We start from the raw sequence: 26,712 nt of genomic DNA, 5'->3' as shown, positions 1-26,712 counted from the left end.
TTTCTTATACTTTATATATTATTAGTTTAACATCTGTCTATATTATTCTATTGTTGATTTTTTTTAAAAATTATATTATACTTCTCCAATGACCAACTTTCACTTATGGAGGCCTAGCGCTTGTATTAATATAAATATAAATATAAATGAGGATAAGTACTGTATATACGAGTTACTGAGAGTAATATTTCGACTCCTGTTTTAGAGACGAGATAGTCCTCAAGGATGTTCTGGGAATAAGGAACATTTATATCTCTTTTCTTGCTAATATCAATAAATTGTTTAAAAAAAAAAAGAATAAAATTACACCAATTTCTTTTGAGATTTTGATTAAAACAAAAAAGCCAACTAAATATAATTTTGCATATTAAGAAATCTCCTATGTTCTTATCTATTCAGGCCATTCTATATATATAAATTCTGTGTGATTCCTCTGTGTACCTGATGACACTAGGAATAAGCTACGTAGCTTTAAGTAATGCACATAGAAAATCTTACAGAAATAGCAAAAGTTACCTTAAATCTATATACTTCATATCTTTTTAGAAAAAATATAAGAATAAAGCCAAGAAAATATTCTATAGCTACTAGTATCGTCTTTTTATAAATGTTATGTACATATAAAACACTTGTCGAAAAACCTTAACAATAGGACAAGTAAACTAAAAACCAGTAATAAAAAGTTGACTACACTTATTCTGTACATTAACAAGCGTACATCGTGTAATTTTATAAGGTCAAAACATCACAATGTAAATGTAATTTATAAAAACAAAGCAATAACAAATTATCAGAATAAAAAAGTATCAAAAGCCCAGGGTGAAAAACATTATCAAGGTAAAAATAAATGTTCAGGCTATCCCACAGTTTACCTTAGTCATTGGAGTTATTAATCCAAAATGATAAAAAGTAATCCACGTTAATAACCATGCTGATGTAGAGACCAGGAAAATAACCTAATGAAGTAAATAAGAGCCAACCATATTTCTACCCCGGTTTGTTTCCCACAGAACCCTTTAAAATCCAAATTTCTCTTTATAAAACTCAAGAGGCTGATGTTATAGGGATCTATTTCATTGATAGTCGCCAATGTCAAAAGTCCAAATCCAATATAATTTAATTTTTCTTTTTATGATTATATATATATATATATATATATATATATATATATATATATATATATATATATATATATATATAGACAACACTAGGCAAAGTATACACGTTAAATAATTGTGGATCGTACATATAACATTGTTCAGAGAGAGAGAGAGAGAGAGAGAGAGAGAGAGAGAGAGAGAGAGAGAGAGAGAGAGAGAGAGAGAGAGAGAGAGAGAGAGAGAGCGCATTGGTTGCAGGTATGCACTTCCAGGAGTAACAATATTTAATGTATATGTTTGGAAAGGGGCTTTACTGTTAAAAATAGTTTCCTAAGAATATTCTTAAGTATGCTTGAGAGAAACTATTAAAAAAAAGATTTAGCCTGAACCTGTTAGTAGAGTAGATGAGCAAGTAGTCATTTTATAAAATAAAAAGTATTTAAAATTCAAAGTCTGCGTTGAAACTGTATGGGTGAATAAATGGTTGTAAATCAAAGACTATTGAAATTGACAAAAAAGAAGTGAGAAGACTTTATAAGGAAAAAATGGATGAGCTGTGGATTAAACTTCAAGATAGAGGTAAAAAGGAGTGCATGATGAATTGGTAAGAATTTTAAATTGCTCTACATTGGGAGGGAGGAAACTAAAGATTTGGCGAAGTAAATGACATTATTTGGAGTACAGTTGTATGACTGGGAGATAATCATCTGCAAGTACTGTATACAAGAGAAACTAGAGGGGCACTCAGTAGAGCGCAGACCTCCGCCGCGGCAGCGTATTTCTCGACCTTGACCTTTGACCTTAACATGTATTAACAGGCGTGGAGTTTCATACACTCAAGTATGAACGAAGTTTGAACTCTCTGTGACAATAATGTCCAAACTTATGGCTGATTACGTGAATTGGACATTTTGCTGGACCCTGACCTTGACCTACCCAAATTCAAATCATTGCCAGCTTTTTACATAACAGTTAATCCCTGCAAGTTTCATTACTTTGAGATTAAAATTGTGGCCGTGAAGCTGATCACTAACAACCCCACTAACAGGGGCAAAAACATGACAAAAAGAAAAAAAAAGCAAGGCATAATAGTGAATGCGAGAAATCTTTAGGCAGAATGAGAAGTTATAGTGTGTTACTGTACAGAGATGAATGTTCATGACCAAAGGGCTCACAAAACACTAGTTATTAATGGCGCCATTTTATCTTTAATGAAAAATTTAAGAGTGTAAAGGGTTAACTTAAAATTTAAGAACGTTTATAGGAGTGGTAGTTATTATGTTTGCAGAGCAATTTACCCCTTAAATCATTCACCCCTTAAATAATTCAAAACTAGTTAGGCAAATCCAATGGCCGAGATTCCTTTCTTTCACCAATCGAAATATATAAAAGATATACTTAAAAAAGTGTTATGATATAACATACAATGTCAATATATGATGTTAACATTCAAGGTATTAGGAAGCTAATGATTTCAGAATATTGGAGGGTTAAAAAGTAGAAAAGAATGGGACCCAAGTTTGTGGATTTACAATTCGAGATGCTGCAGAGTAACTGTACAGCAGTGATGACATAATCATACAGTATAAGGTAGCTGACTAGGTTTGTAAGATATGTCGAGGTAAGGGGAAGGAGCCAATGGAATTGTCCACACACACACACACAAAAAAAAAAAAAATAATAATAATAATAATAATATTGTATTATGGTGCAGGTTCTAGTGATGACTTAACATTAACAGGATCTGAAAGTACTGTCATTAGCACACTACAGAGAATGCAGTACAGACATTTGCTGCTTTGACTGTGAGATTCTACCACAAGATATGTTGATCCTAGACCACTCATAGCCATGACCAAGAGCCGAATGGTGCAGGGAAACATATTACTAGGAGTAAATTTAGATTTTTTATTTTATTGTTGGAAAATCATCATTGCGAAGGATATTTCAGAGAGGCTTCCATTTATGGGGCATTGGAATAATAGTTAATAGTATACAGGGGCTCCAAGGAATAAGCACAGCAGGATTCAGATTGAGAAAACATAAAATTTTTAGAGAAAAAAGCATCGAGAGTTTACACTAAGCCGAGGTTAAGCAGGTAAAATATATGCTATGAAAGAGGTGGAGCTAAAGAAAACTGATTACAAAACTAAACAAGCAATCGAGTGCGGACCTCTGCCATGGCAGGTTATTTCTCGAAACCAGCTTGCCTTCCAGAATCAATTTGGACCGTAGACATATTTGAAGTCGTTGTGACAACCATGTGCCAACTTGGGGCTAAGGTTAAGGTTTATTTGGTCGACCTTTTGCTCAACCTTGACCTTTGACCTTGGAATTTCAAAATTGAATCACTTCCACGTCACAATACAACAATTAATTCCTAAAAGTTTCACTACTCTATGAGTAAATTGTCGACAAGAAGTTGTTCACAAACTAACAGACAAAAACATAACCTACTCCCAACTTTGTTGGCGAAGGAAATAAGGTAATATGGACCATGTTGTGAATGTATGGTGTGATGCCTAAAACGATCGAAGCAATCATCAGAAAATGACTGGTTAAATGTAAATGTATCATCAGTTACCTCCTAGGTTGAGGAAAAGGAGAAGTCAAACTGATGATTATGAACAGGTGGATCAAGTCTCTTCGCTACAAAGTCGAACACAAACGAGAATGACAGATCATTCCAACCCTTGAAGTGTGACACAAGATGAGAGCAACCATGGAGCTTGCTTGCTCCATATGGTGAAGTTAGGGCAAGGAGGAAAACTGTTATCAGTACAAGGTCTCTACCTGTAGTCTCACGGAAAGGATCGTCTGGTGCCAACCTTGGAACTGTAACTATACTTCAAGTCAGGGTTCTTGTGGAAAGCCATAGTTGCCGCAATACCACGTATACATTGTGCCTTTTAAGAGGGCCTCCAGTAGACACTCTCCTTAAGATAAATATGCTTTCATAACTATAAGTGGAATAGTGGTTTTGAATGCCAGTTTTCTGTAGACAACATGCATGGAAGACTAATGAAGAGGACTTGTGAAGGTATCCTGGAAGTTGCTTTGCAGTCGGTCCCGAAGCAGATTCTTTACAACAGTTAGGCAGCCACAATGGGTCTTACAAAAAAATGTGCCTAAGGGCCTATGAAAGCAATTCTTTTGATAGTGGGCAGTAAAGTTTGTCTCTCCCGTGTTGAGCGGTTATAATGGAAAGCCAGGCTTGCAGCAATACCATGGAATAAAGTGTTGGGAGGGGCCTGGTAGACACTTCACCCAAAAAATATATGCTCATCATTGTCTAACACACCTAAGGAAAATTGTATTTTTGGTTACTTTCTTTAGCCAAGTTCCGTGGTCACAAAGAAGTTGGGAGTGCCTGGATGGCAATGACTAGTCCTCTTTGAAGACATAGGGACTGAACTGCTGTGTGGAACTTTCTCATGGTTGTCAAAGAGGAATTGGCCAGTCTGGTAGCTCTCTTAGGAATTCTATGAATGGATCTAGAAGGTCCAAGAGACTCTACTTGAGACCATCCTGGCGCTGCTAGTGTTACTTGGAGATCTTGGGACATTCAGATCTTGCTCAAGACCGGATGGGTTAAGCAGAATGGAGAAAAATGAGTAAACATCCATCTCGTCCCAGGAGTTGGAATGTCTTCTGAAACTAGATCTAAAGAACAATACTGCCAGAAAGTGGTTCAGTTGATCAACAAATACATATGCATAATAAAGGAATCCCACAAAGTTAGGAGTTCCCTTGCAACTTGATGACTCAAAGACTAATCTTACCTTACTAACATTCCTAGTCGGCACAGATTGTCTGCTATTGCAATCCTTTTCCCAAGGATGAAATGGGCTGTGAGGCGAACAACATTCACTAGCACTCAGTGATGTACTCTTTCTACCAAATGGCAAAGGAGGTTAGACATGGAGCACCTATGCTCGGAGAAATGTCAGCACAGTCGTGTTATTGCTCATTTACACTACAGAGTGACCCTAGCGGTCTCTGTAAAGTGGAGTAACGCTAAGAACGTCTCTCTCATATCTATGTAGTTGATGTGGAACTACTTGTCTTCATGTCCACATACCAGAAACTTATAGCATTCGATGAGCTTCTGCCAAAGGAGGGTCTGGAGGAAGTTTTTCTCAAAAAATGGTGGCATGAGCTGCTGAAACTTATTGTTTTGTCTCTTTATGGAACTACTCGATCTGAGAGAAAGTCCTCGTCTGTGGCCAGATACCAAAACTGACACTAGGGTCTAAGAACTGACTTCCAGCCGGATTCAGAGATTATAGCAAAAATTTGAGGGCCCTGTGGCAGTTAAGTAGGGCGCTTAAATCTGCCAGTAACGGCCCGTCTTCTAGGTCATGAAGAAACCTGATCCCCATGGCATGAGCCCATGAGGAAAAGAGTGGAGACACATAAAGGCTTGCGGAGTTGTGGATAGGACAAATCACAGCACAAAATCTGGAAGGACCTTCCTCTAGTAGGAAAACACAGGTACTTCCTTGACCTCAGATGGACTGGAATCTGGAAATGAGCATCCTGAGGTCAATGGACAGCACGAAGTCATTCTGATAAAAAGCCTTAATGAAAGAGCTGGGTGCTTCCATCTTGAATGGGGTTTGGAGAATGTTTAGCAGCTCAGGTTTCAAAAAAGGCTGGATATTAACCAATTCAATCACCATAAACACCAGGATCTAAATATGCTAAGTCTGGATCAAGTAGTGGTAGATTGGGAAAAGCTCCTTCTGGAACATGAAACTTTTGTCAATAAGAGAGCAGAAGTAATTTGATGACCTAGCTGCTCTAAGTGAATTTTACAGAATCCAATATTTGATTGTTCATCTAGACTTTGAGACAGAGCTTCAAGTTTAGACTCTGGGAGTCGGCCAAGCTTCAGCACCGTCATAATAATTTTGTCCTTCCCAGGAATGTCTTTACATTCACTGTGAATCTCTGGCGTTTAAGACGGAATGATCGATGCAGAATGTGGAATCATATCATGATGGTAGAAGAAGGAAAGGTTTTTCTTCCTCAACTGGAGGACAAAGAGAAATCAATCTTCGTTAACCTAAATTCCCCTATAAAACAGTTCAGCTTTTCTGAAGATGTACCAAGGTATCAGGTCTATGCCTATAAACTAAGCAAAGCAGTGAAGGTGAACTAAGTCTCGAACGCTTAGGAGTTGATGGTACACGATGCTGAGGTTGGAAAGCAAGTGAAATAACCTGCGGAAACGGGACTATGTTAAGGTAAAGGTCATCCTCCAAAACTTGAGGAATCTTTCCTATGGTCTATGTGATGAAACTGATGAGATAATAAAGGATGGGTACCATCTTCCAAAGGGGCTACTAGAGGAGTTGGCAAAATCCTGTATAAGGATGTGCCTCCAGCCAAATGAGAGCAAGTAAAGGTTCAGGCAACATTGGCGGTGTGTTCACTGGCGTGCAAAATGCGGGCAAGTTGAGGTTCAGGGTGACTATGGGATACCAAACACTTCTCCGGTCCTTTGTGGGAAGGCAGAGGTGGGGACTGTTTATAGGACTGAAGAATAAACAGTCGAGCTAGTTACTAGCAACCCAACATTGTGACACAATGCAGATCAACATGGAACAATACTTCATCAGAGGAAGGTGGGCTTGCGGGACGCAGAAGGGGTAAGCAAGAGATCCGAAGACACTTTGGGCTTTGATGGAAAATATGTTGTCCCCTCAAAAATAGGGGATGGAGGCGTACGAGGTGAATGATGGCATACATAGTGTCGGAGAGTATGCGTTTGGGTACACTGTGGAGACTAGCATCATGTGCACAGGATAAACTTTCAAAATACATCTCGAAAAATCTCCTTTATCTGCAACGTCAGATATAAGAAGTTGTACTTCTGCCTGAGCACTATTGGCGCTCAGAACAAGAGATAAAAAGAAACGGATGCTAAACTTGGAAGTAAAAATCTTGGCCTCAGGATTCATGCCAGGCAAAAATCCACGAACACTTGGTTGCCATCTTCCATTTGTCGGATCTACAGATGACTCGTGTTGATGGTATTTAATGTTGAGAAGGTTGAACAGGAGTAATAACCTGAGGAAATGAGGGATGCGGTTCGGCACCCCGTTTCCTATCACAGGGTTGTGGCAATTGTTCTTGCCTCCAAAACTGAAGAATAATTTCTAAGATTATGACTACTGAGGCTTTATGAGAGCAGATATGGGGAACTTGTGTAGGACTGCAGAGACAATGTCGAGCAAGTGCTTATTCATAAATGATGTGTTAAATGACAAGGATCCTTGTGCTAGAATGAACTTTCAGCAAAGAACATTCTTTACAACTTCCTAATCAAAGGAAGAGATAGCAGTGTGTGAAGAGAACAATGCCCCACAGCTGAAAAATGGCAAGGTGTAAACACTGTACGTGAATTGCTTGTAAAATACTCGATGGAAACTAATGGCAGACAAAAAAACCATGAACAACAACAACAACTTCAGCCAGAATATCATTAAACAACTGGGCTGAAAACTGACGCCAAAGGACTGACTTTTAAGCTAGAATTCTCAGCCTCCTGATGGAGAGCACGAGAAACTGTCAACAACGCTTCAATAAACACTAGGTTACCATCCTTCGCTGTTGGGTACTGGCATAAGAAACTCCAATACTGAAGGAACAGAGAGGGACTTAACTTCAGATTCTTCTTTAAGACCGAAGTAGACGAAAGAGAACTCACACATTACTGTAGTCTTCTTTCTATATTACTTCACTTCTATCGGGAGGACAGTAACTCCCTGCACATATCCCAAAAGAAAAAGGGAAAAACACTTGTTTCACACTCAATCAGAAAAAGAAAGAAAAATAAAACAAGCATTGACATTCAGTAAACCTAGACCGAGTGAGATGTCATCTATGAAAGCCAGCAGGCATAGCCCATAGAAGGCTGGCATAAATGCTCAATGGTGCAACCTCTGTGAGGCCCTTGAAAATTCTTCAACTAGTCATAACAAGGCTACGCCAGAGATAACCAATTAAATGACAAGGATTTGTATCCTCTACAAGCAAACATATGTTAAGTCATGAACAATAATGGTTTACCATGTTGTTTAACATAATTCTGAACCTCTAAATGTTTAAATTTATATTCAGAAAATAAAACTCTGCTTTAACCTCTTTCAATGCCTGATGTGACCCTGGATGTAAGTACAGTAGGTAGGTAGGTAGGTACACTCAAATAAGTTCAATGCCCACAATTTAAAAACCTAGAGGCTGTATGGTTAGAGTATTTGGCAACTGTCAATTTCTGACTTCATTAGGACAAAGTGAATAGAAAGAAAAACTTTGCTATTGTTACTCATCACTCCTTTGAAAAATGCAAGTGCAAATAAATAAATGCTGACAATAATACAGAGAAAATACTGTAACCATAAATCTACCACATGATTTGATCTGACAATAGGTACTGCTGACATGGTGTTTTTTTAAAATTTAAATTAAAACTACTTCATACAACATTTAGTCACCAATTTCTAATATACAGAATCAAGCTGATGGAAGCTCTCAGAAATTCTACCTGTTCAGAGACTCAAGAGACAATGTACTGTAATTCATATGCTTTAGATCAGCACTTCAGAACTTCCCCTTTGTATATTTGAAGATAATCCATTTCATCTAGGAGTTTGTGCGAGTAAGCAGAACTAATCTCTTTTATATTGATACACAATCTAAACTTCTGTTTGGGACATATAGCCCCACTTTGGAGGCCTATGAGACCATTCGGTAATTCCAAATACAGAACAATATATCCACTATACAAGAACAAGAAGAGTTCCAAGCGTGGGCTCTCGAGGCCAATATAATTAGCCTAGGTATCCAGCTCTTACTCCCCAATCTTACCATGGCTAATGAGCTATCCTACACATGTACAAAAAACTATTGCTGTAATGAATAATGAAGGTTTTAAAATTAATATTGATCTATTTGTATTTGATTTTCCACAGCAGAATCATTTTAAATTTATTGCTCTCAGGCTCGTATCTTTGAAAGTTCACATATAAGGAACTTGCTGTACCACCATACTGGTGGAATCCTTAGATACAATAGAGAGAGATGAAAACATAAGATTTGCACATCTACTCTTACTCAAAACAATTCAATAATTTTAACATCCACAGGGTAGTGTTCTTGGCCCATTACTTTTCATACTATATACACATGACATGTGGTTTGGCCTAGAAAACAAGCTTGTTGCATATGCAGATGATGCTACTCTCTTTGCATCAATTCCATCCCCTGAATGTAGATCTAGGGTTGGTGAATCCCTTAATAGAGATTTAGCTAGAATTATTGCATGGTGCAAATTATGGGGTATGAAGTTGAATCCTAACAAAACTCAAAGTATGATTGTAAGTAGGTCAAGGACGGTGGCTCCTCAACATCCGGATCTCAGTATTGATAATGTTTCTTTAAATATGTATGACTCTTTCAAAATTTTAGGTGTGATTCTCGACAGTAAATTTACTTTTGAGAAACATATAAGGTCTGTGTCTTCTTCAATTGCACAAAAAATAGGCTTATTGAGAAAGTCTTTCAAGATTTTCGGTGATCAATCTATTCTGATGAAGTGTTTAAATTCTTTCATTCTACCTTGTTTTGAGTATTGTTCTCCTGTCTGGTGTTCAGCTGCTGATTCTCATCTTAATTTGTTGGACAGAAACTTACGGTCTAATAAATTTCTTATTCCTGATCTAGATATTAATCTCTGGCACTGTCGTTCAATTAGTTCATTATGCATGTTGCATAAGATTTTTCATAACGCTGACCATCCTTTACATTCAGATCTCCCTGGACAATTCTATCCTGTTCGTAATACTAGGCAGGCAGTTAATTCTAATAGCCAGGCCTTCTCCATCACGAGGCTCAATACTACGCACTACTCTAGAAGTTTTGTTCCAGCTGTGACCAAGTTGTGGAATGATCTTCCTAATCGGGTGGTTGAATCAGTAGAACTTCAAAAGTTCAAAGTTGGAGCAAATGCTTTTTTGTTGACCAGGCGGACATGAGTCTTTTTATAGTTTATTCATGAGATATTTGTTTTTGATGTTGTCAATAGTTTATATATGACATGTCTGTTTTGACGTTGTTACTTATTTTAGAATGATTTATTGTTAATTTGTTCTCTTCAATTATTTATTTCCTTATTTCCTTTCCTCACTGGGCTATTTTTCCCTGTTGGAGCCCCTGGGCTTATAGCATCTTGCTTTTCCAACTAGGGTTGTAGCTTGGATAGTAATAATAATAATAATAATAATAACACCTGCTCTAGAGATAAATTTTGAGAAAACCTGCATGGTGCCGAGAAGCTTTAACCTGTTAACTCCTTTGATAATTTTAATATATCTGGTTTTGTTTATACATATGCACTGGCAAAAAAGGACGTCTTCAAGAGGAAGTGGGAAGGGAACCTGTCCCTAGTTGAGTTATAAGGGAAATGATAGCAAAAATGGACAGTTAAAAAGTATGGCAGCAAAATAGTATCCACATATGGCAATAGCCAGCAGAACAATTTATTTTTATAATGCCTTGAGTAGTTTAAAAATCGATTCTCTCATCAATTTTTATTTCAAAGGTCTATGTGAATCACACTTAGTGCCAGAAAAAGGTCTTACATGAATTAAACATTGAGCTAAAAAAAGTCTATGTGAATCACACTTAGTGGCAAAAACAGGTCTTTATGTAAATCCCACTTAGTGCTAGAAAAAGGTCTTAAGTGAATCCCACAGGGCTAGAAACAGGTCTTACGTGAATCATACTTGGTGCTAGAAAAAGGTCTTACGTGAATCACAGTTCTAGAAAAAGGTTGTACGTGAATCAGTGCTAGATCGGGTCGTACATGAATCAGACAGTGCTAGGGAAAGATCTAACTTGAATCGGACTCACTGTTAGAAACAGGTCTTGCATAAATTGCACTCGAGTGTTAGAAACAGGTCTTACATGAAATCCACCTAGTGCTAGAACCAGGTCTTATGTGAATCTCAAGTAGCGCTAGAAAAAGGTCTTATGTTAATCACTTAGTGCTAAAAAAATCCAAAGAAAAGATAGAACCCAAGGAGGGCAGTTACCCTACAGTTTTGTGGAGGGGACTCTCATTCCAAGCATTATGAGCACTTCCTTCTCTTCCCTTTCTCACACCTCTCAAACAAGCCACCTACTTTCCTAACAGCAGGTTTAGTGACATTCAAGTTCTAATATTGAAAACTGTAAATTGGCACACAATGCGACTACCCTTGCTTGAGGAACCAATTAATGCTATTTCCATAAATTCTTAAGGTGGGAGGCAATTTATTTGGTGTTCGAAAACTATGATGGAATTATTCAAGTCTGATCTCCAGGTAACACTGTACTATATAGCATAATAAATGCACTAGCATTTTATTCTTTTCAAGAAGCTACATTAAAAGATAAATTTTGTTTAGATGTGTATAAAACAGATAAGAAAAAGAATACAGCACGGTTTATTGTACAATCGTTATCATACAGTACAACTTTAAAGCATTAACATCTTGCTTGAAATATATAACCAACGGAAAATTCCTCACAGTAAAATCACACCTGACAGTATAAGAAAATGTCCTGTATTATAATATTTTAATCATCATAAAATTAACATGCTTGCTAGGAAAAAAATATAAATAATATATATTTACACTTTGATTTGGGTTTAAAATTTGAAAATTTTTTATAGGGCTTAAAGAATACTCAGAACGTTTAGCCTCAAAAAAAAAAAAAAAAAAAAGTTTTTGCATTTCTTATTTTAAGTAAAAAATCAACAAACTCTAGTAATCATCATAGAAAATGCTGACATTCACATTCACAGCCCACTCTCAACCTCAGTATGGATTTTATATCAGATCAACTGACACTTCCTACCTCTCCCACAACCAAGGAACTTTCGGTATTCTCTTGTCATTGTAAATCCTATCGCCATGGCTATTGCTTTGAACTTGGTTTTAAAGACACAATAAAAGGAAACATGTAATATTGTATAAGGATAATACTGGGGTTTAATTTCTCTATCAATACCTTTCAGAAGGCTCTTTAATGCTATATGTACTTTTCTAAACAGATCTTAAATAATGACTCTTACTTCTATTAAGGCTCTAAACAGACCCTGATTATGACTAAACCAAAGGCTTGACACCCAATTAGCGGACTAGTTCAATTCTGTTCAGTCCAGTCGCTACACTTGCATGTCGACAAATATAGTTCCTCGGCATGACTACATTTCCACAAAATAGCTTGAAAATTTTTCTCCCCTTTCAACTGTAATTCTGAACTACCCAACTTTCTGTTTTCTCTGATTCCCAAAGAGAGAGAGAAATGATTACACTACTGTATGGTGAGGATTACATAATTGAGGACCACTGATTTGATGGTTTAAAAGTGTTACCACAGACAATCACTCATATCAGTCTTTCTTCTGTCTTCATCTTATCAACAACCCACAATGGTAGGCTAAAAACTACTCTAATTTTTTTAACGAGGCGCATTTGCACCGACTCGCAGCAGTCCCCTTTTAGCTCGGAAAAAGTTTCCTGCTATCTGATTGGTTAGAATTATCTTTTCCAACCAATCAGCGACCAGGAAACGTTTCCGAGCTAAAAGGGCACCCCTGCGAGTCGGTGCAAATCTGCCTCACTAAAAAGAATTGACAATAGGTACCTAATTTGTTGCTTAAGTGAAGACAATTTTAATTTTCAGGAATGTGACACTTGTTCCCACCTAGAAGTGGTATCAAAATTGCCAGCTACACAAAAACATTTTTAAGATTAATAAGGTACATGAAAAAAAAAAAACTTTCCATCTTCAAAATGATCTTGGTATGCTAGAAATTCTCACTTATTCCAATTAAAAACAATACTAATCTTCCTTATCAATGTTCTTCAACATGCAATATAAACAATTTGCCCTGTCCATAACTATACCTGAAGAAAATAATTTCACTGGGCCGAATACTGATAATCAAATTGAAAAAAAAAAGTAAATGAAATGATACTTCAAATATTGCCAATAGAGTATTTATGATCCATGCATCTGTTTGAAGGCTTATTATGTTATAAAATATTTCTAAGTAAACTATACAAAAACCACCAAATACCTGCATCCCTTAATTCTTAACCAAAACTAAAATAGCATATTGTACAAGCATTTACATACAAAATTATCCACATAAAAATGAGAATACTCCTCAACTGTCAAATATAGTAGTTCTGATAATAGGAATAATGTTTACTATATAAAACTTCAAATATTTTTTTGCATGCAGGACCTTCAAGTTCAGATTAGGCTACCTTTAAGTATTTACTTTTTTGAAGCTAAAAAATCCACATACCTTCTGTTGTGTCTGCACATTTTGAGGCATCTTGTAAAGCTGCTGAAGCTGTTGTTGACACTGCTGAATTTCAAACCCAAAATTCATCTGAGGCTGAACTGGATATGGTCCTTGGGGTCCCATACCTGGACTTCCCATTGGTCCTTGGGGAACTCCTTGACCCACAGGACCACCTTGTGCCTGCGTAAGCATGCCGGGACCCATCTGACTCATAGGTCCCATTTGACCTGGTGCAAGCTGGCCTGGAGGCAATGGCCCCTGTGTGCCAGGAGGCATCTGACCCTGTGGACCTCCCATAATTTGTCCTGGGGGACCGGTTGGAACTGGTAACTGAGTGCCTGGTGGCATAGGACCTTGTGAGCCTGGAGGAACTGTACCTTGTGCCCCAGCCATCATTTGCCCCTGAACACCTGGCGGCATTTGGGCCTGGGAACCAGGAGGCAACTGACTTTGGGGTGATGTCAATGGACCTTGAGGGACTGAAGGAATCTGGCCTTGAGTTGCTGGTGTTATAGAGCCTGGAGGTCCTGGTGGCATCTGTCCTTGTGGGCCTGGTGCCATCTGTCCTTGGGGGCCTGGTGCCATCTGTCCTTGGGGGCCTGGTGTCATCTGTCCTTGGGGGCCTGGTGCCATCTGTCCTTGTGGGCCTGGTGCCATCTGTCCTTGTGGGCCCGGCCCCATTTGCGCCGGTGCCATCTGACCCTGGGGTCCTGGCTGCACTTGACCCTGAGATACCGAAGTCATCTGACCTTGAGGGCCTGGCACCATAGGGCCTTGGGAGCCTGGAGGCATCTGATTTTGAGAACTTTGGGGCATCTGGCCTTGAGGTCCTGGTGGTAATTGATTCTGGACATTCTGTTGAGCCTGACCCTGGGAACTTGGTGACATCTGTCCTTGAGGTCCAGTTGACGTTTGATTCTGTGAAGTTGGTGGCATCTGATTTTGTGATCCTGAAGGCATCTTTCCTGGAGTCCCTGGTGGCATTTGACCTTGGACATTTTGTGACATCCCTGGCGGCATCTGACCCTGTGGTCCTTGATTCATGTTAACCTGATTTACATTAGTCATCTGGCCTTGAGGAATAGGTGACAACTGACCCTGAGGGCAAGACGTTAGCTGACTGGGTAGTGAACTTTGTAACTGACCAGGTCCGGCAAGCATTTGACCAGGTCCACTTACAGCCATTTGATGTTGTGGGGCTCCCGACATTGGTCCTTGACCACTGGGTCCAAGTCCTGGGGCCATCTGAGACTGCATCTGATTTTGTGCAGCTGCTGCATTTTGAACCTGACCTGGTGCACCAGGCATAATTTGTCCTTGCTGGTTGGTGGGTAAATGACCAGGTGGCTGAATGGGCATCTGATTTTGACCCATTAATGGTGCTCCAGCCATTGCGTTGGAAGCTGGTGAATTGCCAGCTAATCTTGGAGGCATTTGGCTACCTGCCATAGGAGACATCTGACCAGGCATACCTGGCTGCATCTGTCCCATTTTACCAGGAGGCATCTGTCCCTGAGGTCCATAAGGATTAGATCCCACCACTCTATAAACACCTTGCGACATGGGTTGGGTATAAGGCCCTTGAGGCCCCGAGTACCTCATCATACTTGCTCCTTGAGGACCACAAGGTGCCATGCCCATTGGCCCAGCTGTGTTTTGCAAACCATTTGCATGCATCCCATTTGGAGTCATAGAATTCGAAGGCATGCCATTGGATGATATAGGATTTGGCATCATACCATTTGGAGTCATAGTGGTAGATGTGGTAGGCACGTTGGTGGGTGCTGATGGCGAATGACCAGCTAAACTTGTCAGTGTTGGTCCGTTTACGGATGATGTTACAACTGTAGTAGTGGGGCTGGAGGCAGCCTGTACTTGAACACTATCACTAAAAGATTCACTGTTTGATACACTATTGACGGCACTATTCACTATACTACTACATACACTTTGAGTTGACACTGGTCCATTACTCTGAGACACTAATGCACTTGCTGTACTATTATTTGGAGTCAAACTTCCATCACTAACATTAGAAATACTGTCTGGTATAGAGTCTTGTCCATGATGTGACATAGGAGACTGTTGCTGATTTAATGGTTGAGGCGGCCTCTGGCCAGGTACTGAATTCGCTTGCATAAAGTTACCTTGAAGGAAATTCTGCTGGGTTACTGGTCGAGATTGTTGCCACTGCTGAGGAGACATTGCCGGCCTTGCAACCGGACCTAAACCTGGTGACATAGGTGGTCGCGTTGGTCCAGGAGCAAGACCAGGGGACATAGGAGGTCTGCTTCCAGGTCCAAGACCAGGGCTTAATGGTGTACCCATAGATGACCTATTTACCTTACCAGGTGACATTGGCGGTCTAGTTCCAATAGGACTTGGCACTCCAGAGGAGCCAGTATACAAGCCAGGAGATGGCATAGGTTGATTTGGTGTTGTACAACGCTGACTTGTAGGTGTATTTCTACCCGCAATGACATTTGGTTTGACCATACCTTCCAGCTGTTGCAAACTAGAACTTGGACCTCCACCAGTTACGGTTGGGATAGGAGAGGCACTGGACGAAGGAGGCATGGAAGCTGGCGAAGATACTGGTGTTGTCATTCCTAAATTAGAATTTGGCCTTGCATGAGGAGACATACTACGAGGCATTGGGGACATCTGAGGTCTTGGAGAGGGCTGTGCATGAGGTGACATTTGTGGAGAAGCCTGGGGAAATGGTGCTCTATAGGTTGGGGTGCCATTTGGTACCTGAGAAGGGTACTGGTTCATGTCCCCTTGCTGAGGTCTTGGTCCTCCCACCATAGGCTGGCCTTGGAGCTGCTGCTGTTGAGGTGGCTGTTGACCAGCCATAGGAACTTGGCCCTGAGGATACTGTCCCATCTGATATGGCTGTCTAATACCCGGACTTACAGCATACTGTTGGGGCTGATTTGGTGCAGGTTGAGGTGTTCCAGAATAGGGACTCATACTTGGAGAGTTGGAAGCCATAGGTCTCTGGGGATCGTACCCAGGATATGGGGGTCTTGGTGTACCTTGATAAGTTATGCCCTGAGAACCAGGTGGGTAACCCTGACTCATACTTTGGGGTGCCATGCCCTGGTAGTTCTGTGGAATGTTTGGTTGCATAGAGCCTCCCATACTTGAATTACTCATACCTTGATTTTGATATGGCGGCATACCTGGCTGGGAATAACTAGGCTGTTGATAATTACCAGGTATCTGATTATATGGAGATGGCTGACTACTCCAGTTAGGTACAACACCCTGATTTGGCTGTACCGGTCTTTGGGCATACATATCTTGACCAGCAGGCTGATAGGATGGGCGGTACTGGCCCCCTTGGTACTGGTTCATGGGAGGCTGTTGCTGGCTAGGGGCCCCAGCATATGGATAACCAGCCCCAGGACCTGGGCCAACATACATGGCCTGAGTTGAGGGAGGGGGTCCACCACCCATATTCATCTTCTGGCCCGGCCCTTGGGGTGGTGGCCCCCCTGCCCCAGATCCTATACTAGTGTAAGATGGCTGGGTGTAGCTATTGAGGTCCATCTCTGAAACGGAGACAGGTGTTGGACCAGAGGGGCTACCGAAACCATCGCCCTCGAGATCCAAGTCACCCAAGTCTCCGTCTCCGAACAGGCCGGACAGGTTATCCATCATTAATAAATTAGGTTATAAATAATTATCAAATACTCATCATACTGCAGTTGAAACTCATCGTGCGCTACACGCTGCAGCCACGCTCATCCTGAAAAGAGAAAACATTCAAATAAATACAATGAAACCTGACACCAAAGTACTGACAATTAACAGTAAGATAGTTATCCTTTAAACACCAATATATGTAAAAATCAACAAAGGCATCAAGAAAAATTTACATCGAAACAAAAATTTATAATTAGATCAAATATTTAGCCGATACAGTATGCAGTAACCTTAATTGATAAATTCATCCAGTTAATACTTGAAAAAATTAGTATTTAAATTTGAATATCAACCTCATTTTTATAATGTAAAATGAAAATAAACCAATAATACTGTATAAAAGATTCCAACACCAATAATAATAATTGAACAAAAGCTTATATTATATAAAATATCCTGTCAAAGAATAAGTTCAACTATAAAAAAACCACTGTACTGGAGAACACTGCTCCTCTTCTTGGTCAACATTTGCCAAGTTGACCCACAACTCAACGGAACAGCTAACATATCTAGTGCAGTCAATGTTAACACAAATTAAAAAAAAAGACAGCTAACCAATCCATACTATAAACGGTGCCGTAGGTTCTTACTCACATCTTGACGTTTTTGCTGCAATTAGTCACTAACAGAGGGGAAAAGCCATACGCTTATGATGGAAACAGCACAGAGCTAACATAATCGTGACAGCTTCTCCCTTCCGCAAATGACAATTCGAGGATCCTCTTCTGTAGAGAAGTTCCACATGGTAAGGTATGGACTAACAAAACTTAATCTCTAGCACCAGACTTATCTAACATTGCCATATTTTATCATGCAAACAAACAAACTAAGAATACAGTATGTATTAATCTTCATTGTGTACTATAATACTGTAGTTCCTAGTCACAAAAAAAAATATAGCTAATTAAAGAAATTCCAAGTCAGAGTTAGGATATCAGACGAGTGTTGTCATAAAATCTAATAGATACAAATGACCTAGCCCTAATCTGTAGTAGGTGGTAGAAGGTGTATAATGCAGGAGAGAGTGGCATAAATCGAAGACGGCAAGTTGTCTTATAAAGTGTAGTTTTTTTTACCAACAAATATCAAGTATGGGACAAAACCTAAAATTAATGTAAGAAAACGACCCAACTTAGAAAAAAGAATAAAGATTCGTTATTCATATGTAGACCAACCAAGCTCTTAACACCAACAGGAAAAGTCCAAAGATTCTGTGATCACTCCATAAAAGTTTAAAAGAAACATCACACAGGAAAAGACCTGAAAGGTTTCCAGGCTCCAATCAACAACAGAACAAGGCTATTGTAGCCTCAGTTTCCCACAGGAAAAAATCAACAAGTTTCCTAACACAAAGAAAAATAAAAGCAACCCCAAACACAAAAGGAAAAGGCCCAAGATGTCTCAAACACAAAAATGACAACAAAGCTTCCCTTTCAGGAAAACACCAAAATGAATATTTTAAAACAGTACCACCAACAAACTTCCAAACACTCATAGGAAAAATAAGTTATTCAAACTCTGACAAGATTATGTAAATAAGGCTTTCAAAACAGTACCAAGCCTCCAAACACACTGGAAAATATAAACAGTCCTCCAAATACACATGTGAAGCCTGCAAACACACAGAAAAATGTCAACAAAATCCCTCAATGTCTCAGACAAAAATAGAGCTTCAAGTCTCAAAAATCATCGTCTCCAAATGTCCTCACAAGAAGCCACAAAGCAGATCGATCAACCCTCGCCACATAAAAAAGTGCAAAATTACTAAACAACCATTGAAAAGGCTAAAAAGACTACATTGCCTTACAAAATTTCTTCAAGCCTCCAAACATTCACAGAAAAGTTGTCTCTAAACTCGCAAATAAAAACAGCAATACACCTACAACCTCAAAAGAAATTACCAAGAAAATCTCTCAGAAAAAGGCCAACAAGACCACTCTCTCAGAGGAAAATGCCAACGCATATCCTATCAAAGGACAAGACTCAAAACTCTAAATGGAAAAGGCAACAAACACAAACTCTGACAGAAAAATACCCTAAACTCACAAGGAGACAAGCTCCAATTTCTCAGAGACAAAAATGACCCAATTGCATGAAAGAAGATGTAAATGATCTAATGCTTAAAGGAAGATCTCCGCACTCTTCATGGAAAGAGGAAAAAGATGTTCACATTACTAACATTAAGAAAAAGATGCCAACATTGCTCATATAAAGAGATAATTGTACTAAAATTGTTCACTTGGAAAGTAGACAAAGATGCAAGAATTGATCACAAGGAGAGGAAACAAATATGCCTGAATTACTCACAAGAGGAAGAAACAAAGATGCCCCCCCGAAAAGGACAAAAGTCTAAATTGCTCATAGGGGGACATAGATGTGTAAATTGTTCAAAAGAAGAACATGAAGATGCGAAAATGGCCCACAGGAGAACACAAAGATGATCAAATTTCACTCACAGGAAGACATAGATGATAAAATTCCTCAAATGATATTACAGTATGCTTAAAATTACTAAGAACGAGAAGCCAACGATGACCAAATTACGCAAATGAAAGAACAAGCCAAAGATAATCAAATTACTCAAATGAAAATATGCCTAAAACTACTAAGAACAGGAGGAAAAAGATGCTCAAATTGCTCACAAGATAAAGGCGGATGGATGCTCAATATGCTCAGAGAAAGGAGACATTCTTCAATTAGTCAAAGACAAAGATGCTCAAATTGCTTAGGGTGTTGTGAAAAAAGCCAGATGTCATAAAATAGCACAACGATGCTCAAATTGTTCCAGCGAAGAAGACAATGATGATATAAATGCTCACTGGAAAAGGACAAAGGAAGTCAAAATTCTAAGAGGGCAAAGATGCTCAGTTATTCACAGAAAGACAAATATGCTCAAATAACTAACTGGAAAAGGGCGAAATCGAAAAAAAAATCTCAGGAAGAGAAAAATATGCCCATATTGCTCAAAGGAAGAAGACAAAGATGTTCAAATTGTTCACTGGTAAAGGACAAAGACAAAAATCTCACAGGTTGAGGACAAAGGTACAACTGTTCACGGGATGAACAAAAAGATGCTCAAATCCTCACAGTAAGATGACAAGATTCAAATTTCTCAAAATGATAAATTGATCACTAGAAAGACAAAGTAAGTCAAAATTCTCACAGAAAAAGGATGAAAACTTAAAAAATTTCTCAAAGGGATGAGGACAAAGATGATCAAACTACTCATAGGAAGAGTAAAAATGTGTTCAAAGAAAAAAAGATAAAAGATGATGAATTGTTTACTGGGAGAAAAAAAATGCTTCAATCGCTCATAGCAAGGGATAAACATATTCAATCACTCACAGGAAGAGGATTAAACTTATATTGCTCATAAGATGAGGACAATATGCTAGTCAAATTACTCACAGGAAGAATCTCTCATAAAAATGGGTCACAGAGAGGACAAATACCCTCATCAAATTGCTCATAGGAAGAGTTCATGACCTCACCAAAATGCTCACTCAAAGAAGATAAATATTCTCATCAAATTGGCTCACAGAAAGAGGACAAATATGCTCATCACACTGCTCATAGGAAGGGGACACAACCTCATCAAAATGCTTTCAGGAAAAGGGCATTGTTCTCACAGGAAGGACATATACTCAGTGTTAGAGGACAAATATAATCAAATAGCTCACTGGAAGAGGACAAAGGTGTTCATCAAACAGCCCACAAGACAGGAACAAGCGTACTCATAAAATTACTCATTATAAAAGTACATATATGGTCAAATAACTCACAGGAAGGGGATAAAAATACTCATTGTTCACTGGAAGGGGCAAAGCTGTTCACCAAATTGTTCGCAGAAAGAGAAAAGATTTTGAAATTGCTCAAAGACAAAGAAGGAAAACAAATATGCTCAAATTGCTGACGGATAGAGAAAGATGGTTGAACCATTCACAAGAAGAGACAAAGATGCTCAAATAGCTCATTGGAAAAAATTAAGAATTCCTACATTACTCACAGGAAGAGGACAAAGATCCTTAAATTACTCACAGGAAGAGGACAAAAGTGCTCAAATTACTCACAGGAAGAGGACAAAAATGCTCAAATTACTCACAGGAAGAGGACAAAAATGCTCAAATTACTCACAGGAAGAGGACAAAGATCCTCAAATTACTCACAGGAAGAGGACAAAAATGCTCAAATTAAGGACAAAAATGCTCAAATTACTCACAGGAAGAGGACAAAGATCCTCAAATTACTCACAGGAAGAGGACAAATATCCTCAAATTACCACAGGAAGAGGACAAAGATCCTTAAATTACTCACAGGAAGAGGACAAAAATGCTCAAATTACTCACAGGAAGAGGACAAAAATGCTCAAATTACTCACAGGAAGGACAAAAATGCTCAAATTACTCACAGGAAGAGGACAAAGATCCTCAAATTACTCACAGGAAGAGGACAAATATCCTCAAATTACCACAGGAAGAGGACAAAGATCCTTAAATTACTCACAGGAAGAGGACAAAAGTGCTCAAATTACTCACAGGAAGGACAAAAATGCTCAAATTACTCACAGGAAGAGGACAAAAATGCTCAAATTACTCACAGGAAGAGGACAAAGATCCTCAAATTACTCACAGGAAGAGGACAAAAATGCTCAAATTACTCACAGGAAGGACAAAAATGCTCAAATTGCTCACAGGAAGAGGACAAAGATCCTCAAATTACTCACAGGAAGAGGACAAATATCCTCAAATTACCACAGGAAGAGGACAAAGATCCTTAAATTACTCACAGGAAGAGGACAAAAATGCTCAAATTACTCACAGGAAGAGGACAAAAATGCTCAAATTACTCACAGGAAGGACAAAAATGCTCAAATTACTCACAGGAAGAGGACAAAGATCCTCAAATTACTCACAGGAAGAGGACAAATATCCTCAAATTACCACAGGAAGAGGACAAAGATCCTTGAATTACTCACAGGAAGAGGACAAAAATGCTCAAATTACTCACAGGAAGGACAAAAATGCTCAAATTACTCACAGGAAGAGGACAAAGATCCTCAAATTACTCACAGGAAGAGGACAAATATCCTCAAATTACCACAGGAAGAGGACAAAGATCCTTAAATTACTCACAGGAAGAGGACAAAAATGCTCAAATTACTCACAGGAAGAGGACAAAAATGCTCAAATTACCACAGGAAGAGGACAAATATCCTCAAATTACCACAGGAAGAGGACAAAGATCCTCAAATTACTCACAGGAAGAGGACAAAAGTGCTCAAATTACCACAGGAAGAGGACAAAAATGCTCAAATTACCACAGGAAGAGGACAAATATCCTCAAATTACCACAGGAAGAGGACAAATATCCTCAAATTACCACAGGAAGAGGACAAAGATCCTTAAATTACTCACAGGAAGAGGACAAAAATGCTCAAATTACTCACAGGAAGAGGACAAAGATCCTCATATTACTCACAGGAAGAGGACAAAAATGCTCAAATTACTCACAGGAAGAGGACAAAGATCCTCAAATTACTCACAGGATGAGGACAAAGATCCTCAAATTACTCGCAGGAAGAGGACAAAGATCCTCAAATTACTTGCAGGAAGAGGACAAAGATCCTTAAATTACTCACAGGAAGAGGACAAAGATCCTTAAATTACTCACAGGAAGAGGACAAAGATCCTTAAATTACTCACAGGAAGAGGACAAAGATCCTTAAATTACTCACAAGAAGAGGACAAAGATCCTTAAATTACTCACAGGAAGAGGACAAAGATCCTCAAATTACTTGCAGGAAGAGGACAAAGATCCTTAAATTACTCACAGGAAGAGGACAAAGATCCTTAAATTACTCACAGGAAGAGGACAAAGATCCTTAAATTACTCACAGGAAGAGGACAAAGATCCTCAAATTACTCACAGGAAGAGGACAAATATCCTCAAATTACCACAGGAAGAGGACAAAGATCCTTAAATTACTCACAGGAAGAGGACAAAAATGCTCAAATTACTCACAGGAAGAGGACAAAAATGCTCAAATTACCACAGGAAGAGGACAAATATCCTCAAATTACCACAGGAAGAGGACAAAGATCCTCAAATTACTCACAGGAAGAGGACAAATATCCTCAAATTACCACAGGAAGAGGACAAAAATGCTCAAATTACCACAGGAAGAGGACAAATATCCTCAAATTACCACAGGAAGAGGACAAATATCCTCAAATTACCACAGGAAGAGGACAAAGATCCTTAAATTACTCACAGGAAGAGGACAAAAATGCTCAAATTACTCACAGGAAGAGGACAAAGATCCTCATATTACTCACAGGAAGAGGACAAAAATGCTCAAATTACTCACAGGAAGAGGACAAAGATCCTCAAATTACTCACAGGATGAGGACAAAGATCCTCAAATTACTCGCAGGAAGAGGACAAAGATCCTCAAATTACTTGCAGGAAGAGGACAAAGATCCTCAAATTACTTGCAGGAAGAGGACAAAGATCCTTAAATTACTCACAGGAAGAGGACAAAGATCCTTAAATTACTCACAGGAAGAGGACAAAGATCCTTAAATTACTCACAGGAAGAGGACAAAGATCCTTAAATTACTCACAAGAAGAGGACTAAGATCCTCAAATTACTCACAAGTAAAATACTAAGATCCTAAAATCACCCACAGGAAGAGGGCAAAGATCATCAAATTACAGGAAGAGGGCAAAGATCATCAAATTACACATAGGAAAAGGACAAAGATCCTCAAATTACACATAGGAAAAGGACAAAGATCCTCAAATTACACATAGGAAGAGGACAAAGATCTTCGAATTACTCACAGGAAGAGAACAAAGATGCTATTGCCAAAGGAAAGAATATAATGCTTAAAATTGCTCACAGGAAAAGGAAAAAGATGCTACAATTGCTCACAGGAAAAGGACAAAGATGCTACAATTGCTCACAGGAAAAGGACAAAGATGCTACAATTGCTCACAGGAAAAGGACAAAGATGCTCAAATTGCTTACAATAAAAGTACAAAAATACTAAGATCGTTCACCAGGAAAGGACAAATTTGCCTGAAATTGCTTTAAAAAAGGACAAAGATGCTTATATTGCTCACAGGAAAAGGACAATGGTTAAAATTGCTCATAAAAAAGGACAAAGATGCTTACATTGAAAAGGACAAAGATGCTCATATTGATCACAAGAGGACAAAGATGCTCAAATTGCTAACATTAAAACAACAAAGATTACTCACAAGAAAAGGACAAAAAAATTTAAAATTGCTCAAAAAAAGGACAAAGATGGTCACAGAAAGAGGACAAGAGATGCTCATATTGCTCACAGAAAGAGGACAAAAGATGCTCATATTGCTCACAGAAAGAGGACAAAAGATGCTCATATTGCTCACAGGAAGAGGACAAAGATGCTCATATTGCTCACAGGAAGAGGACAAAGATGCTCATATTGCTCACAGGAAGAGGACAAAGATGCTCATATTGCTCACAGGAAGAGGACAAAGATGCTCATAGTGCTCACAGGAAGAGGACAAAGATGCTCATAGTGCTCACAGGAAGAGGACAAAGATGCTCATAGTGCTCACAGGAAGAGGACAAAAGATGCTCATAGTGCTCACAGGAAGAGGACAAAAGATGCTCATTGCTCACAGGAAGAGGACAAAAGATGCTCATTGCTCACAGGAAGAGGACAAAAGATGCTCATTGCTCACAGGAAGAGGACAAAAGATGCTCATATTGCTCACAGGAAGAGGACAAAAGATGCTCATATTGCTCACAGAAAGAGGACAAAGATGCTCATATTGCTCACAGAAAGAGGACAAAGATGCTCATATTGCTCACAGAAAGAGGACAAAGATGCTCATATTGCTCACAGAAAGAGGACAAAGATGCTCATATTGCTCACAGAAAGAGGACAAAGATGCTCATATTGCTCACAGAAAGAGGACAAAGATGCTCATATTGCTCACAGAAGGACAAAGATGCTCATATTGCTCACAGAAAGAGGACAAAGATTCTCACGTTGCACATAGGAAGAGGACAAAGATGCTCACATTGCACATAGGAAGAGGAAAAAGATGCTCACATTGCACATAGGACAAAGTTGTTCACGTTACACATAGGAACAGGACAGATATGCTAAACCTGCTCATAAGAGAGAAGCATGCTCAAATTGTTCATTGGAAGAAGGTGAAGATTTTAAAACTCCCAACAGGGAGCCAAATATTCTAAAACTGCTCACAGGAAGAAGGCCAAGATTCTAAAACTGCTCACGGGAAGAAGGCCAAGATTCTAAAACTACTCACGGGAAGAAGGCAAGGATTCTAAAACTGCTCACGGGAAGAAGGCAAGGATTCTAAAACTGCTCGCAAGAAGAAGGCAAAGATTCTAAAACTGCTCACAGGAAGAAGGCCAAGATTCTAAAACTGCTCACAGGAAGAAGGCAAAGATTCTAAAACTGCTCACAGGAAGAAGGCCAAGATTCTAAAACTGCTCACAGGAAGAAGGCCAAGATTCTAAAACTGCTCACGGGAAGAAGGCCAAGATTCTAAAACTGCTCACGGGAAGAAGGCCAAGATTCTAAAACTGCTCACGGGAAGAAGGCCAAGATTCTAAAACTGCTCACGGGAAGAAGGCATAGATTCTAAAACTGCTCACGGGAAGAAGGCCAAGATTCTAAAACTGCTCACGGGAAGAAGGCAAAGATTCTAAAACTGCTCACGGGAAGAAGGCAAAGATTCTAAAACTGCTCACGGGAAGAAAGCATAGATTCTAAAACTGCTCGCAAGAAGAAGGCAAAGATTCTAAAACTGCTCACAGGAAGAAGGCAAAGATTCTAAAACTGCTCACAGGAAGAAGGCAAAGATTCTAAAACTGCTCACAGGAAGAAGGCAAAGATTCTAAAACTGCTCACAGGAAGAAGGCAAAGATTCTAAAACTGCTCACAGGAAGAAGGCAAAGATTCTAAAACTGCTCACAGGAAGAAGGCAAAGATTCTAAAACTGCTCACAGGAAGAAGGCAAAGATTCTAAAACTGCTCACAGGAAGAAGGCAAAGATTCTAAAACTGCTCACAGGAAGAAGGCAAAGATTCTAAAACTGCTCACAGGAAGAAGGCAAAGATTCTAAAACTGCTCACAGGAAGAAGGCAAAGATTCTAAAACTGCTCACAGGAAGAAAGCATAGATTCTAAAACTGCTCACAGGAAGAAAGCATAGATTCTAAAACTGATCACAGGTAGAAGGCATAGATTCTAAAACTACTCATACAGGAAGAAGGCCAAGATTCTAAAACTACTCACAGGAAGGCGGCAAGGATTCTAAAACTGCTCTAGGAAGAAGGCAAAGATTCTAAAACAGCTCAGAGGCTGAGCAACAGGAGGAAGGCAAAGATTCTAAAACTGATCACAGGAAGAAGGCAAAGATTCTAAAACTGCTCACAGGAAGAAGGCAAAGATTCTAAAACAGCTCAGAGGCTGAGCAACAGGAGGAAGGCATAGATTCTAAAACT

At 39.1% G+C, this 26,712-nt stretch overlaps 2 protein-coding genes across 6 annotated transcripts in view; one reads left to right on the top strand and one right to left on the bottom strand.

The window, feature by feature from the left end:
* The window catches only part of kis (kismet), a 140,386-nt gene that overhangs the window by 88,805 nt on the left and 24,869 nt on the right, over nucleotides 1-26,712 (bottom strand). For all 5 annotated transcript variants that reach the window (XM_068385444.1, XM_068385441.1, XM_068385446.1 and 2 more), the window contains exon 2: nucleotides 13,471-17,224. In XM_068385444.1, coding sequence (XP_068241545.1) covers nucleotides 13,471-17,136 — 3,666 coding nt within the window. In that variant the 5' untranslated portion in view covers nucleotides 17,137-17,224. The remainder of the gene's footprint in view (nucleotides 1-13,470; nucleotides 17,225-26,712) is intronic.
* LOC137651464 (uncharacterized) lies at nucleotides 21,108-22,304 on the top strand. The gene has a single exon (XM_068384689.1). It carries the CDS (start codon nucleotides 21,108-21,110, stop codon nucleotides 22,302-22,304), a length of 1,197 nt encoding a protein of 398 aa, XP_068240790.1.

The sequence above is a fragment of the Palaemon carinicauda genome, chromosome 13, assembly GCF_036898095.1.
Source record: "Palaemon carinicauda isolate YSFRI2023 chromosome 13, ASM3689809v2, whole genome shotgun sequence".
Classification (NCBI taxonomy): Eukaryota; Metazoa; Arthropoda; class Malacostraca; order Decapoda; family Palaemonidae; genus Palaemon; species Palaemon carinicauda.
The sequence above is the reverse complement of the archived record's forward strand: the minus strand, read 5'-3'. Positions and strand labels throughout refer to the sequence as shown.

Excerpts from the sequence above, each read along its gene's own strand:
- LOC137651464 (XM_068384689.1), top strand. The coding sequence starts at position 21,108 with ATGGTTGAACCATTCACAAGAAGAGACAAAGATGCTCAAATAGCTCAT.